The 14691-nt window shown below is 46.9% G+C and overlaps 2 protein-coding genes across 2 annotated transcripts; one reads left to right on the top strand and one right to left on the bottom strand.

Annotated features, from left to right (window-relative positions):
- Positions 1 to 1546: 1546 nt before the first annotated feature.
- On the top strand, positions 1547 to 2869 carry LOC105557067. Its single transcript, XM_012004211.1, has one exon. The coding sequence runs from the start codon at positions 1547 to 1549 to the stop codon at positions 2867 to 2869; it is 1323 nt and encodes a 440-aa protein (XP_011859601.1).
- A 1347-nt stretch (positions 2870 to 4216) lies between these two features.
- On the bottom strand, positions 4217 to 10689 carry LOC105557066 (zinc finger BED domain-containing protein 1-like). Its single transcript, XM_012004210.1, has 6 exons — positions 10642 to 10689; positions 10554 to 10568; positions 9309 to 9403; positions 8961 to 9214; positions 7224 to 8731; positions 4217 to 4567 (listed from the first exon to the last, which is right to left on the bottom strand). The coding sequence occupies exons 1-6, from the start codon at positions 10687 to 10689 to the stop codon at positions 4217 to 4219; spliced, it is 2271 nt and encodes a 756-aa protein (XP_011859600.1).
- Between the last annotated feature and the right edge of the window lie 4002 nt (positions 10690 to 14691).

Here is a 14691-nt window from a genome sequence, read left to right as displayed (position 1 = left end):
GATCAGATCTGGCCATGCACATCTGACGAGATAAAATTTTGTCCAATCAGATCTGACTTTACTATAATTTCAGATCTCGTTTTATCTCATTTTATCAAATCAGACATGGTCAGATCTCCTCCATTTTTTCCCGGGGTACAATGTCGTAACACGCAAAACCATGAGCATAAAATATCTTTCGTATCATAAATAGCAAAGGGTCGCGTGATTTAAAAATAAAATTTAAATAACAAAACTAAGGCATAACTAGATATTTGTGTAAAATACAATTTTATTAGTAAATTATAAATGAGACGTTTTGGAGAAAAAGACGTACACGTTGGCCAAGAGTGGATTTCTTAATTTTTTAATTTTTATTCTCTTTTCTATCCTTATTTCTTTACATTTTCATGAGCATAAGTTTTAATATCATTACTTTTTACATTGTAATTAGAAATTATGAAAAGACACGACAGTGTGTCGCGCCTAATAGAAAAGGACACGCGAAATCTAATAGTCGAGCCATACAATTCTCGCGGCTGATCGACTGACGACGCATCAGCTATAGCTCGAGAGAGAAGAAGACAGAAGATGTTGTTTACTCTCTCCTGCTACTCGAAGCTAGCCGAGCGTCGAGCGCACACGTATATGCGGCGTGTCGCCTGTGTGCGTGCATGCGCGCGCAGACGTGCTATCCCCACTCTATCCCCACCATCGCGACAGCGATGTAGCTGGTAGTCCAAGCTGGCATCACTGGACCACGCGGCCAAGGCCGATCTGCTCGCGGCCCGCATGAAGGAAGCCCTTCATGCCGAAAAGGGCGCGCGGGTTGATCGGCCTATCAAAAAGGCGGAAATCCGCCTAAACGGGCTATAGCCGTCGATTAAGGCTCACGAGGCAGTGCAGGCCGTAGCAACCGCGGCCGGCTGCGAGGTCCCCATGGTGCAGCATGGGGACATACAACGACCACCGAGGAGACAGGGGAGTCTATGGCTGCGCCTGCCCCTAGCCGCGGCTAAAAAGGTGTCCCAGATGGGGCACCTTATAATCGGCTGGTCGAAGGTGAAGGTGACCCTTCTAGAGGCGCGGCCACTTAGGTGCCATAGATGCCTAGAGAAGGGTCACACCCGTGGGACATGCCCGAGTCCCACGGACAGAAGCGGGAGGTGTTATCGGTGCGGCGAGCCCGATCACATCTCCCGCGACTGCCGGTCTAAGGTTAAATGTCCGCTATGTGCGGACCAGGGAAGGCCGGCAGGACACCTTTTGGGGGCGAAAAATTGCTCCCAGAAGGCGGTCAGAGGGAGGGAGCCAGGTCGGGAGCGGCCTAAACAGCCAACTGGCAGCGGCTCCGGGGCTGAGACAGGGCCCCAAACGGAGACAAGAGCGGAAGGGGCGGGGGCTGCTACTGATGGGGGAAACCTCTCCCGCAGCGCACCCCCCGCGCCCCCCGCGATAGAGTGGAGGAGGTAGTGAGGGCCACCGATGAGGTGGCAATGGAGGTCGAGCCCCTTTTGGAGGAGGGGAGCACAGAGCGATAATGCCTGGCTCCTCTACCTCTCGGATAATGGGGGGGTTCGGCCTCCTTCAGGCCAACGTGGCCCGCTCCCCCGGGGCCCAGGACCTGCTTATGCAGGCCCTGGCGGAGGGGGGCTACACGTTGACGGTAGTGGCCGAGCCGAGTCGCGTCCCGCCTAACCACCCGAGTTGGTTGGGCGGGCGCAGAGATAGAACTATCGCCATATATTGGCGGTCGTGGCAGGGTGCGCCCACCACGACCGCCCTGGAAAGGGGCGATAGGCACGTCATCATGCAGTGGGGGCCTATCGCGGTCGTGGGGGTTTATCTAAGACCCACCAAGAATCTCGCCCATTTCGAGGACTGGCTGTCGGACATTGAGCGATCTGTACGTCGCCTGAGTCCGAAGCCGGTCCTGGTCGCCGGGGACTTCAATGCCTGGAGTACGGCTTGGGGTTCCCGGCGAACCAACAGTAAGGGCGAGGTCTTGGAAAGGTGGGCGGCGGCGCTCGGCCTGGTCTTGTTGAACCAGGGCCGGGTTTCCACCTGCGTGCGGCGGGAGGGGAGGTCCATCATAGACCTCACTTGGGCGACCCCCTCCGCCGCGCGACTAGTCACCTTGTGGAGGGTGATGCGAGACACCGAGAACTTATCGGATCATCGATACATATCGGTGGAACTCGGTGTACTCGCGTCACTCGGGCGCCGCCGAGAGTCACGACCGCGATGGGCCATCAAGAGGCTCCGCGAGGACGCCCTGATGGCCTCCATCGAGGCCGCCTGCTGGGTCCGGGGGACTTTCCCCGAGACCCATGAGACGGACCCCCTGCAAGAGGCTGAGTGGATCGGGGCAACGTTAACAGCAGCGTGCAACGCTGCGATGCCCCGATCCAAGACTCGGCCTCGGCGGGCCGTCCACTGGTGGACGGACGAAATTGCCGACTTGCGCCGGCGAGCCGTCCTCCAGCGGAGAAGATTCGCCCGCTGCAGGCGCAGGGGCGAGCAGGCGGCCGGGGAGAACGAGGGCTACCTTGCGGCAAAGGCGGCCCTCAGGAAGGCCATCAAAGTGGCGAAGGGCCGGGCGTGGACGGAGTTCCTCAACTTCCTAGGAAGATCCGTGGGGGCGCCCTTACAAAATGGTACTTGGGAAACTGAGGACATGGGCGCCCCCGCTAACGGAGCGGCTGGACGTGGGATTCGTCCAAAGGGTGGTACAGACCCTTTTCCCCGACGACATCGGGGAGGACGGGGGACCGCCCTTATAGCCGGGGGAAGACTCCCCCGACTGGGACGATTCCCTCGACATCCAGCCGGAGGAACTCCAGAAGGCCGCCAGGAAGGGCCTCAGGGGCAACACAGCCCCGGGTCCTGACGGCCTCCATAAGAAGGTCCACGCCCTGTCCATGGGCGTCCTCGCGGGGCAATACGCACGCATGTACAGCGCGTGCCTTAGGAGAGGGACTTTCCCCCCGCAGTGGAGGAGTGCCACATTGGTACTCCTCCAGAAGGAGGGGAAGGATCTCCCTCTCGTCGGCGTATAGACCTATATGCCTTCTGGACAAGCGGGCAAGCTGTTTGAGCGCTTGCTCGTTAACCGCCTCGTCCAGCACCTGTCCCAGACGGGCCCCAACGTCAGCGGGGCCCAGTTTGGATTCAGAGAGGGCCTGTCAACGGTGGACGCGATCAATTCAGGCCCTCTCTGAAGAGATGACGTCCCAGGGGGGGAGGGGTGATGTTGGCTATATCCTTGGATATTTCCCACGCTTTCAACACCCTCCCCTGGAGACATATCAGAGAGTCGCCACGGGGTACCGCCGTACCTCATTCGCGTCGTGAGCGACTACCTGAGAGACAGGTGGGTAGAATACATCGATCAAGGCGGGATGCGCCGGCGGGAGAGACTGCGCCGAGGAGTGCCCCAGGGTTCCGTGTTGGGACCATTCCTTTGAAATCTGGGGTACGACTCGGTGCTATGAATTCCCCTCCCCCCGACCGTCACGTCGTCTGCTATGCAGACGACACACTTGTGACGGCCGGGGACTGCAATTGGAGAGAGTCCCTCTCCAGAGGAGAGGTGGCAGTGGGAGCGGTCATAGGCTCCATCCGCAGTCTGGGCCTCGAGGTGGCACTCGACAAGACCGAGGCCGTGATGTTCCACGACGGAGCACACGGCAGGGCTTGGAAAAAGCCACCCGAGGGACTATCCCTAACTGTGGATGCAACCCTCGTCGGGGTCAGTCACGAGATGAAGTATCTCGGACTGACGCTCGACGACCGATGGAGCTTTGAGAGCCACCTTGCCGGGGCGACCGGGCGCGCTCGGGAGCGGGCGACCACGCTTGGTCGTCTTCTCCCCAACCTGGGCGGCCCGGACGGCAAGGTGCGTCGGCTGTACACAAATTCGGTCAGTTCGGTAGCGCTCTACGGGGCCCCAGTTTAGGCCACGAAACTCGCGGCATCGAGGCATGCGCGCGCCAAGATGGCGCGTGCCTTTCGCCCGATTGCCGGGAGGATCGCGAGAGCCTACCGGACCGTTGCGTACAACGCGGCGGCGGTGATCGCCGGTCCCCCCCCAATGGAGATCGTGGCGGAGGAACATTACAATATGTTCCTCGAAAGCCGCGACTCAGGGGGGAGGCTGATCAGATGGGCGGCGAACCACCGTGCTCGGCAAAGACTCCGGCACCGGCGGCGCGCAATCGCCAAATGGTGAGAGGCGTTAGTAGCCTCGGGGAACAACACCCCGGGGCTGCGCGTCGTCGGGGCAATCGGGCCCCTCCTCGACCAATGGATCGATGAAGGATGGGGCGGGTTGTCCTTCCGGATGACTCAGGTGTTGACTGGCCACGGGTGCTTCGGCCACTACCTGAGTCGGATCGGAAGGGAGCAGACTCCCGGCTGCCACCACTGAGGCCGTGGACGACACTGCCCAGCATACGCTGGCAGAGTGCCCCGCATTGGCGGACGAGCGGGCAGTGCTCGTCCACGAAGTAGGACAGGACCTCTCCCTTCCAGCGGTGATTGCCGCCACCCTGGAGGAGGAGAGGTCCTGGCATGCATTTGCCTCCTTCTGCGAGAGAATCCTCTCTCGCAGAGAGGACTCTCTCGCAGAAGGAGGCGGCGGAACGTGAGAGGAGGGGTGAGGTGCCCCCTCTCCGCCCGCGGGGGATGGAGCGGGGACCAGTGGGGGACGAGCAGGCGGGGGAACACTATCACCCCCAGCCTCCCCCCCGTTGACGCGGAGCAGAGCGAGATTGCTCGCCCGCGCCTCTGCTCCCGCTCCGCCCCCCACCTTGTTGCCGCCTGTACCGCCATGACGGGCGGGGGAGGGGTCGTCCACAAGCCCGCGGACGATACCCCCTCCCCCTCTCGCGGAGGACAGATCACCGCGCGGATAGCGGTGAGGCGTAGGCCCTCCCCCAATGTCATCGGGAGAGATGACTTGGGTCCGACGGGCTGGGATTCCCGTCAGGCCCGGCCTCCATCGGAGGCGGACGGGAGAGGTGGTGGCCGCCTCTCCCGTCCAAAAGAGAAGAGGGCTCCCCCGTGGGGGGGAGCCCTCCCCCCAACGTCACCGGGGGAAGGTAGCGCGAAGGCCCGCCAGACCAACGGCGGGCCGGTGCGGGGGGCGGTCCGGAAGGAATGACTCCGTCAATACCCGGCCGTCCCCCCAAAAGTCAAAGCACCGTGCAGGCCACCGCAGGAGTTTAGTGGGTAAGCCCGCGCGCCAAACTACATCTTGGCGCGCACCTCGCTCTGACGGGCAGTCCCACATAACCCGGGTTTAGTCAACAAAACCCCCTCCCAGGGGGTCCCGGGTATCCATAAAGGATTCTCCTGCGTTAACAAAAAAAGGTAGGTTAAAATTTTAAAAACTTAAGCTGTATTTTTTAGAGGTATTAAAAGAAGACCATGTTATTAAAATTCTTGTGCATATATCATATACTAGCTTTTTCGCCCGCGCTTCGCGCGGGCTCAAAATCTAGTAATATCATTAATCAAGATTATATTTTATATCATTAATAATTAATCCTTTTTCTATCCATAGTCATTTCTTGTTATTTTTATTCTCTAATATAATATTTTTTGCCCCCTTTTTTTTCATTCCATCAAATTGCATTCCAGATCATCGTACTTACTATAAAATCTCTTTCGCCAAATTCCTTTTAATTTTGAAGAAATGTTGTTTAAGATTGTTGAGCGAAAAAATTATACACTGTGAATGCGATGGTATGTAGGAGGAGTAAACAAAGAGTATGAATGCGTGGGTGGGTGCGTAGGTGGGCAAAACTTGAAAAAAAAACCTCATCGTCACAATCCTTAAAAAATTTGAAAAATCATTTGCGCATGCGCAGGCCGCATGCGCAAAGGATCATTTGCGCATGCGCAGTCCGACAAAAACAAACAGTGCGATTACGTGGTTAAAAAAACCCCTTAGCGGCCTTCCCCGAAAAATATTAAGACAGGTTGCAAGAAGATCGGTCCACAAATGCAGGAGAAGTTCCCGGTGAAACCAAAAAAACACTTTGAATGCGTGGGTGGGTGCGTGGGTGGGCTAAACTTGAAAAAAAACCCCATAGTAACAATCCCCGAAAAATTTGGAAAATTTTGAGCCAAGTTGCAGGAAGATCGGTCCACAAATGTAGGAGGAGTTCGCGGTCAGACAGACAGACAGACAGACAGACACCCGGTGCTTATATATATAGATGTTAATTATTCATATAAATTTTTTGTACAGTGAGATCATTAGCCAGTGAGAAATGAAAGTCAGAAAAACGTCTTTCTGACTTTCATTTCTCACTGTGGGAGGTCGCGCTTCTTAAACTAATAGCTTAAACATAAAATCACAGCAAATACAGTACACAAGTTATCAGTCAATGATAACTTTATCACTTTAAGAAACTTAAAGTTACAAACGCTGTTTATAAAATATGCCAATATTCTTTGTGTTGAGAGAACTAAGAAATACCAACTTACGGGAGAGATACTTATTAAGTCCGTCTCCCGTAAGTTGACTACGACGTTCAGCCTTAATCTGACTAACAGCTTAAACATAAAATCACAGCAAATACAGTTATTTATATTATCGTAGCGTTGTAACTTAAAGTTACAAACGCTGTTTATGAAATATGCCAACTTACGGGAGAGAGACTTATTAAGTCTCTACGATATTGACTACGATATTATAGATAATTGTATTTGCTATATTAAAGTGATAATACAAGTTAACACTTTAAGAAACTTAAAGTTACAAACGCTATTTATGAAATCTACCAATATTCTTTGTTGAGGGAACAAAGAAATTCCAACTTACGGGAGAGAGACTTATTAAGTCTGTCTCCCGTAAGTTGATTACGACGTTCAGCCTTAATCTGACTAACAGCTTAAACATAAAATCACAGCAAATACAGTACACAAGTTATCACTTTAAGAAACTTAAAGTTACAAACGCTGTTTATGAAATATGCCAATATTCTTTGTGTTGAGGGAACTAAGAAATACCAACTTACGGGAGAGAGACTTATTAAGTCTGTCTCCCGTAAGTTGACTACGATATTATAGATAACTGTATTTGCTATATTAAAGTGATAATACAAGTTTATAAATAATCAATGTATCGGTATTATTTGAGGAATAAAAGAATATTATCACTTTAAGAAACTTAAAGTTACAAACGCTGTTTATGAAATATGCCAATATTCTTTGTTGAGGGAACTAAGAAATACCAACTTATTAAGTCTGTCTCCCGTAAGTCGACTACGACGTTCAGCCTTAATTGCGTCGGCTTTTGAAAACAATCTCTCTGACGGAACGGATGTAGCAACAATGCTTAAATATTTTAGAGCACAGGAATGTAGTGTCGGATATGCAACTCCCAACTTATTCCAGTATTCGATGGGATTTTCGGTTCGCGACACAACCGGCTGATTCAAATACTGTCTAAGTTCGAGAGCGAGATCGTCGCATTCGGAAGATACCCTTTTATTCTCGAAAATGAGTTTATCGTGAAAACTCCATACGCTATCGTTTGCTATCTGCGAATTATTTTCATCCTCCATCACTTGCATGGTAGGACCTTTGCTTGGATGTTTAATAATTGCATTGATCTTCGTGATTGCAGTCGCAGCGAGAAGAGGCTTTTGAAAATGCAGCTTCTTAAATTGCGGGTCAAGAATGGTCGAAATCGCAAGCAGTTCGCGAGACTCATAATCTTTAAATCGACGATATGATTTTGATAAAAGTTTTTCTTGGAACTGTTGCCCTATTTTAGTGCACGGACTGCGTGCCCTGATAGCGATCATCATACAACGGATAATTGGAATTATCAAACTCGATGTGACATATGTATCTCCGCTGCACTCGGTTATTACATTTTCCACAGGTTTTAAAACTAAAACTATATCCCGCAATAAATCGAGTTCTTCGCGCCTAGGCATTTCTACGGACCCTTTGCACTTAAGAGATATCGGATATACGTATTCGTGAAGCTCCAGAAATCGCTCAATCATAATCACAGTCGAATTCCACCTCGTAGGAACGTCTTGTTTAAATTTGAGAAGTGTGGCTTCCGTTTTTCCATCCCGTTTTTGCAGACGCCGTAATTCGTCCGAAACGACGACGCTACGTTTCGTTAGTGTGACAATAACTTTTACTTTTGCGATTGCTTGTTCAACCTCAGGCGTAGCACTTATGGCATCGGGCACAATATGCGACATAGCGTGAACAAAACACTCAAGATGTTTGGAAGCACCAAAACAATCGATTGCTGCTTTTTTAATGTTCGCGTCATTATCAGTCACGATCGCTGTCACGGTTTCTCGATGGATTCCAAAGGATTGAATTCCCTCAACAAGAATCTGTGAAAGATACTGTGCCGTGTGGCTTTCGTCTAACGGCAATACGCCTAAGCATCTACTCTTCATTTTATTATTATTATTTAAGTAGTGCACCGTTATCCCTAAGTAACCACGGTTTGAAATATCGGACCAGATATCACACGTGAGTGTTAATGCAGTAACTTGAGCAATCTCGCGTTTGAACATGCTATGCAAATGTTCATACTTATCGTCCATGTAACGAGTAATAGTGCGTCTTGATGGGATTTTGTACCGCGGAACTATTGTCTTCTTGAGTGTGCAAAATCCTTCGTTTTCGACGGTGGACAAAGGACAATTGTCGATTGCCAGCATATATAGTACGACGTTGGTAATTTTTTCGGACGATGTTCCTCCATCTAACAATCAAAAATGTAAAAATATAATTAATCTGTAATTATTGTGATCTTTCATCATATTGAACTCAACATATATGTATACATATCATTACCTGCGAATGAGTGGATTTGTCGAAAGACATTATCAATTTGTTAACTGTTAACTGACTTAATCTGAAAAAAAAGCCTTATTAATTTCTATTAAAGTTATAGACAAATGCAAAATTCCGTCCGATCTCGAGTGAATTACTTACAGGTGCTAGAGCGTTCCTTTGCATTTCTGCATTTTCCGAAGGATCATCTTGATCACTTTCTGATTTTTTACTGTGGCGTTTTGTTAGAGGGTGCTTTCGAGAAAGATGTTGCATTAAATTTGTTGTATTTCCAGCGTGTTTCAATTTTTTCGTACAGATTTGGCATCGAGCAGTCACTGCGTCTACTTTTGTGAAATTGTCCCAAACGTGACTTCTCAATTTGGAAGTGCGTTTCTTAACCGTGTCTTTTCTGTGAACAGTACGTATTGTTATGTCGAAGTGTTATGCATTAAATATATATTTTTAGTTACGACACCGTGATGCAATATATATTTTTTACTTACGACACCGTTGTATCGATAGCTGCGGACATGCTGGTCGACTCGGTAGACAATGGCGAAAATGATGGCGAAGCTCTCGAACATTTGGGCAGAAAGAGCTAAAGAAAGATAACGACTGTTTTATTTTATTTGATGCTCACTTGTTAGCTTTGTATCCATGATTCAAAAGCACTGGTTCCGAGAAATGTGTAGCCAATCAACTTGCAGCTTTTCATGGTCAGAAAGATTGACCAACGTTTTACAATAAGGCTCGATTCACATGGAGCGTAACTTGCGTAGCGCAACCTGCGTAGCGCAACCTACGTATCACCAATCACAGAACTATTTCAACAGAATTATTGAAACGGTTCTATCAGAATGATCCTGCGATTGGTGATACGCAGGTTACGTTAGGCAAGTTACGCTCCATGTGACGGCACCCTAAGTTGTCGGAATATTCGTATGTATCATTGCAGAGATATTTGTATCCGACTCTTGTCGGATACATTCATTCGCAAAAGAAATGTAGTCCTAAATTCTGTTCTTACAGAGGAATTGAAAGTCGATCGGATATTCGCATGATTTTTATTCAATCTACTTGTAATTCCTCTGTAAGAGCAGAGTTCTCACGTACGTTATATTACAAAAATAATATATTACAAAAATTTCAGTAACACGTACTTAGATCACGATCCAGTCGCCCACGAGGTTATCCGTCATGTATAGTTTAGTGTCTCTAATGTATATTACCGTATTCAATATCGTTGTAGCAATTTATCGAATTAAATGTTTAAACTTTTTAAAAGAGTAAAATCACTCACCCCGATTGAGACGCCGTGCTCAGTCCAGGCTTACTGGCTTCGACCTCCGGCTTTTATCACCGATTTTTACTACGGCAAACTTACACGTCCGACAACTCTCGTATTGGACTGCTGTTGCGCCGCTTTAAGCTTCTTTGGCTTGACGAGATTCCGCTCAAATTCTTCAAAAATAATTTTTCAAGTTGCCGCAACCGCCGCAGACTCACACGTATTGTTCTCGCTAGATAAAATTTTGAATATTTCAAAATACACACCGTTTACAACTCTGGTCTCTCTCGAGATAAGAGAGATGCATGCGATGATGACTGACAAGAAATACCAACTGTGAACAGCTTTCCCATTTAATTAAATATTCCGAGCATCTCCTTTTTTAATTAAAACGTTTGGCTAAACTTTTCTCGATGACATATTTCTCGTTGCTCAAGTCTGCACCTTCCTCGGTAATTACCTTGCCAGACTTGTTCTGCGGAGAGGCAAACGTATAAGCGAATTAGATGAAACTAAATAGAAAGTATATAAAAACGTGCAAAATATACCTTAGGCTTGATCGATGGTTTCAGTTTTGGCTTTTCTTTCTTGTCCATTTCTAATTTCCATAGGTTTCACTCTTCTACACTTTTGCAGTGTCCTTCCTAGCCTCGCTCGTGTTCTCCGGTTGTCCGTTTCTAACGACTTTACGAACAATTATAGGTTTGGCACCTGCAATGACAGTATAGAGTTTATAAAAATATATGAATAGTCTTCCTTTCTTCTTAGATGCAGTTTTCATCTCTCAAGAGACTATTACCTTTGATATTGGATTGAATTTGTATCGGGGTATCCTGCATCTTTGCATTACTAATTTTCGAAAAGGTTTGGATAGTCTTCCCTGCAGTGATCCAGTGATCCACGAATCCCTCACATTCGTATCCATCTTACATCATTTTTGGTACAACATCCAAACACTAGACGTATCCTTGTCCAAACCTTCTTATTGAACATATGTATCTTTCCACAATAGAAATGCTTATACTTGTGCCTTTTATCCATTTTACAAATATACAAAGTTTCAGCAATCTTGTGCATAGCTAGTCTCGCGAATAGTATGGCAAATATGACAAACAGTACAAATGTCATTGGTTTCACGAAAACGTGACACTCTTGAACAGGCGCCCTCCTGTGAACGATGTTTTTGAAAATCTTCAATAAAGTGAAACACGGAGTGACACTGTCCATATACCAATAAGTCTGATTGTCTTATTTCCTCTTGCGCCGCTGATGAAATGGAAAAGAAACGAGATTAAGTGAGATATATGTATATCTGTAATTGTCAACCGTGTATCACATAGCGTAAAAACAACAATCTCGCCTCGACTCTTAGATTGTAAATAAAAAACAAGTTAAATCGGTTTCGAAGTAGACAAGATGATGTACAAATTACCTTCAATGTCGGCGGACTTGCGACGTCGAGTTGACAATTTTGAGTGAGGCGTTCGGCGAGGTTAAAATTTACTGCAGTTCACGGTCTTGTATACAGGGACTCTATTCCGTACACGGTTACCGATAACTATCGATATTGTTAACGACGTTTGTGCAGCTTTTCAATCATGTAAAAAAAGCTACGCAAACGTCGTTAACGATATCGATAGTCATCGGTAACCGTGTACGGAATCATGGCGGAAGTATACTTCCACCATGTACGGAATAGAGCCCCAGGTCTCCTGACTTCGATGGTGGGGGTAGTTCGCTTAAGGCCTATGTCCACGATACTAGAACTTGGTCCAAGTTCTAGTTCCGAGAAATGTGTAGCTAATCAGTTTGCAGCTTCTATGGAATAGCTGCAAGTTGATTGGCTATACATTTCTATCATGGACATAGGCCTTTAGTGTCTCTAATGTATAGATATCTGTGATGCCATCTGTGCGTTGCCAAGAGAAATTAGTTCACAAAACATCGATATTATTCCTTAATAATCGATTCTTGCTCGATAGCAAAAACATCGATTAAAAATAATCGATGTGGCGATAAAAAGCATCGATTTTCCAAACATCGAATGAACATCGCCCACCACTAATGTAGATAGATTAGGGCAAGCTGAAGAGAAAAATCAGATACCATGATGCAAAATCCACAATAGTTATTGAGTTATTAATTACGTCTAAGCGAATGAACGCGCGGAAACAGGCTCCGACTGTAGGCCGGGCTCGGTGGGCGTAGCGGGCCGCGCGCGCTCGTCACCCGCCGCTCTCCGCTCGCCGCTCATCTCCCACCTCCCACCGCTCGCCGTTGCCGTTGCCCCTCGCTCCTCGCCCCTCGCCAGGGGCTTCTCCTGTAGATCAGATGACAACATTGTCAACCATTTTATAAGCCATCGTTTGACACCGCGCCGACAAATAATTGTTCCTTCTTTTCGGTGATAGGAAAATGACTCGCTATCATTTCCACACCACCTTGCGGTAGATAGTTTGGTGCGTTTTTTTATAGTGGTTTCCCCGGTAGGCCTAATCCACTCTCATCATTTAATGCATAAATTGTTCAAAATGATGTCCTCCTTCCCGCACGCAAAGTTCAGCTCTTCGAACGATATTCCGCGTGGCACGGTGCGCCATGTCCGGCGTTATGGTATTGAAGGCCGCAACAATTGCTTCATGTACCTCGTTTTGTGTACCATTACGCCGGTTTTCGACTAGACTTTTTATGTGGGCCCCACATAAAAAAACATACCATAACGCCGGACATGGCGCACTGTGCCACGCGGAATATCGTTTGAAGAGCTGAACAAAAGCCAGGTTGTTGAGGTGCGTATCTGTCAAATGTGAATGCTGTTGAAATGCGGGTGTTTAAAATCTTTTTTTATGTAATTCATTTTAAACTCCGTGTGTCGGCAGTAATTACATACATGTGCTGGAAAAGATTTAACATAAACAAGCAATATTCACGTTTGACAGAGACGTATCGTACTACCTGAAGCTGAATAGGTAGGGAGGGGGCAATAGGCGGTGAATCGTAAGAATGGGCCAAACATCGGCCAAATCGTGGACAGCTCTGAAAACATCAAACTAATGAAGGTAATCTTATATGCACGTTTATAAAAATATTAAAAAAATGTTACATGGCGTTAAAAATGACTCGTTTCTACTGAAGTCGACGGCGTTTCTTTTCCTTCTCCAGTTCGTACCGTGCCACTTGCATCTCGAGTTTTAATTTCAGCAGATTCAGCTGCAAAATTTGTTGTTTCGCTTGAAACATCTGCAAGTCGGTGTTTATGGCTTCGTCCTGCAACACAAAAGGACACAATAAGTTTCATTAATAATGAGCATGTATATGTAGTGTTATTAATTGTATGTGATGTATGAGTAATACGTGATGTATGAAATAGATTGTTGATGCGAATATCTTACCAATGTCGATTCGGACGACGATGCGGTGTTGACGGCGGCGGCGGCGGAGGAGGTGGAAACGGAGGCGGCGGCAGGTTGCGACTCTCCTGGAATCTACAAATAAGAATACGTAACTAAATGTGTCAAGAAACGATTGTATTATACTTGTATGTATTGTACCACGTATTTTTGACTTTTTTACTAATATTGCTTCTTACTTGTAGCTCCTGCTGCTGCTGTTGCTGCTGCTGAGTCTCCTGCTGCTGCTCCTTGTTCTCCTCCTGCTTCTCTTGTGAAATCTGTAACACAGAGTTGGTATATTTACAGAAAGTTAGTATATCTTCATATATTCATTACGCGCGATTGTTCGGACAAATTGGTTTCATCTTACTTGTGTCGTCGACGTGGCGGCCGGTACATTTCCCGCGCCTTGGCTCGCGTCGTTCTTGTGGAATATATTCAATACCACGTCTCGCTGCAACATAAAAATGTATATTTGTACTTGCAGTTCCACCTCTTTTACTGTCCTAAAATTTCGACTCGGGGTACGTACCTCCATGTCGTGGTGGTGGTGGTGGTGGTGGTCGTCGTCGTCGTCATCGTCGTCGGAGTCGTCGTCCAAATCGCCTAGTCGTCGTACGGAATGATCTGTGATATCAAGACGGTTATAAAATTTCTTAATATTTAAGTCACTTTACGGCCGTGTAAACATCAAGTAATATTTACGAATAATTGAATTTCCTATAGCTCGACAATGCGAATGCAATACGAGTGTTGCATCACAGTTTCAATGTCGAGTAGACACCCTAGCGGAAAAAATTTATACATCAACACAAAATTTACTTGAAATATAATTTCGTATCTTGCTCGAAACATTAATTTTCTTAATAAATATCTACGAAATAGTACCACAAATTGCTGTGTTCTTAAATCAAGAAATTATTGCAAGTAGTATTTTAAGAAAATGTACAATTTTGTACAAATTTTAACGAAACTACTAGTTTTAAGGTATGAATACGTGCTTGAATTAAAATCGATCGTGTCAAAGTTGTAAAAAAATGTTTAAGGTTGCTACGTTACACGAAATATTACGTGTAAAACACGTAAAAACTATTATTACACGTGAAACATTATTTACACATATTATTACGTTTTAAAATCTATGTAGATATTTGCGTGCGCAAACGTAAGTGACGACACATTGTACTTTTGTAAGCTTGACGGTGA

This window comes from Vollenhovia emeryi, unplaced genomic scaffold, assembly GCF_000949405.1.
Source record: "Vollenhovia emeryi isolate VEMERY1.0 unplaced genomic scaffold, V.emery_V1.0 DF939635.1, whole genome shotgun sequence".
Lineage (NCBI taxonomy): Eukaryota > Metazoa > Arthropoda > Insecta > Hymenoptera > Formicidae > Vollenhovia > Vollenhovia emeryi.
This window is presented reverse-complemented; position numbering and strand designations above follow the sequence as displayed.

Coding starts and splice junctions, on each gene's coding strand:
- LOC105557067 (XM_012004211.1), top strand. CDS start 1,547: ATGGGGGGGTTCGGCCTCCTTCAGGCCAACGTGGCCCGCTCCCCCGGG.
- LOC105557066 (XM_012004210.1), bottom strand. CDS start 10,689: ATGGACAAGAAAGAAAAGCCAAAACTGAAACCATCGATCAAGCCTAAG. Junction 8,732..8,960: donor GAACGCTCTAGCACCTGTAA/GTAATTCACTCG, acceptor TTTGATTGTTAG/ATGGAGGAACATCGTCCGAA. Junction 4,568..7,223: donor GAGACAGACTTAATAAGTTG/GTATTTCTTAGT, acceptor ATTCTCTCGCAG/AAGGAGGCAAATGCATGCCA.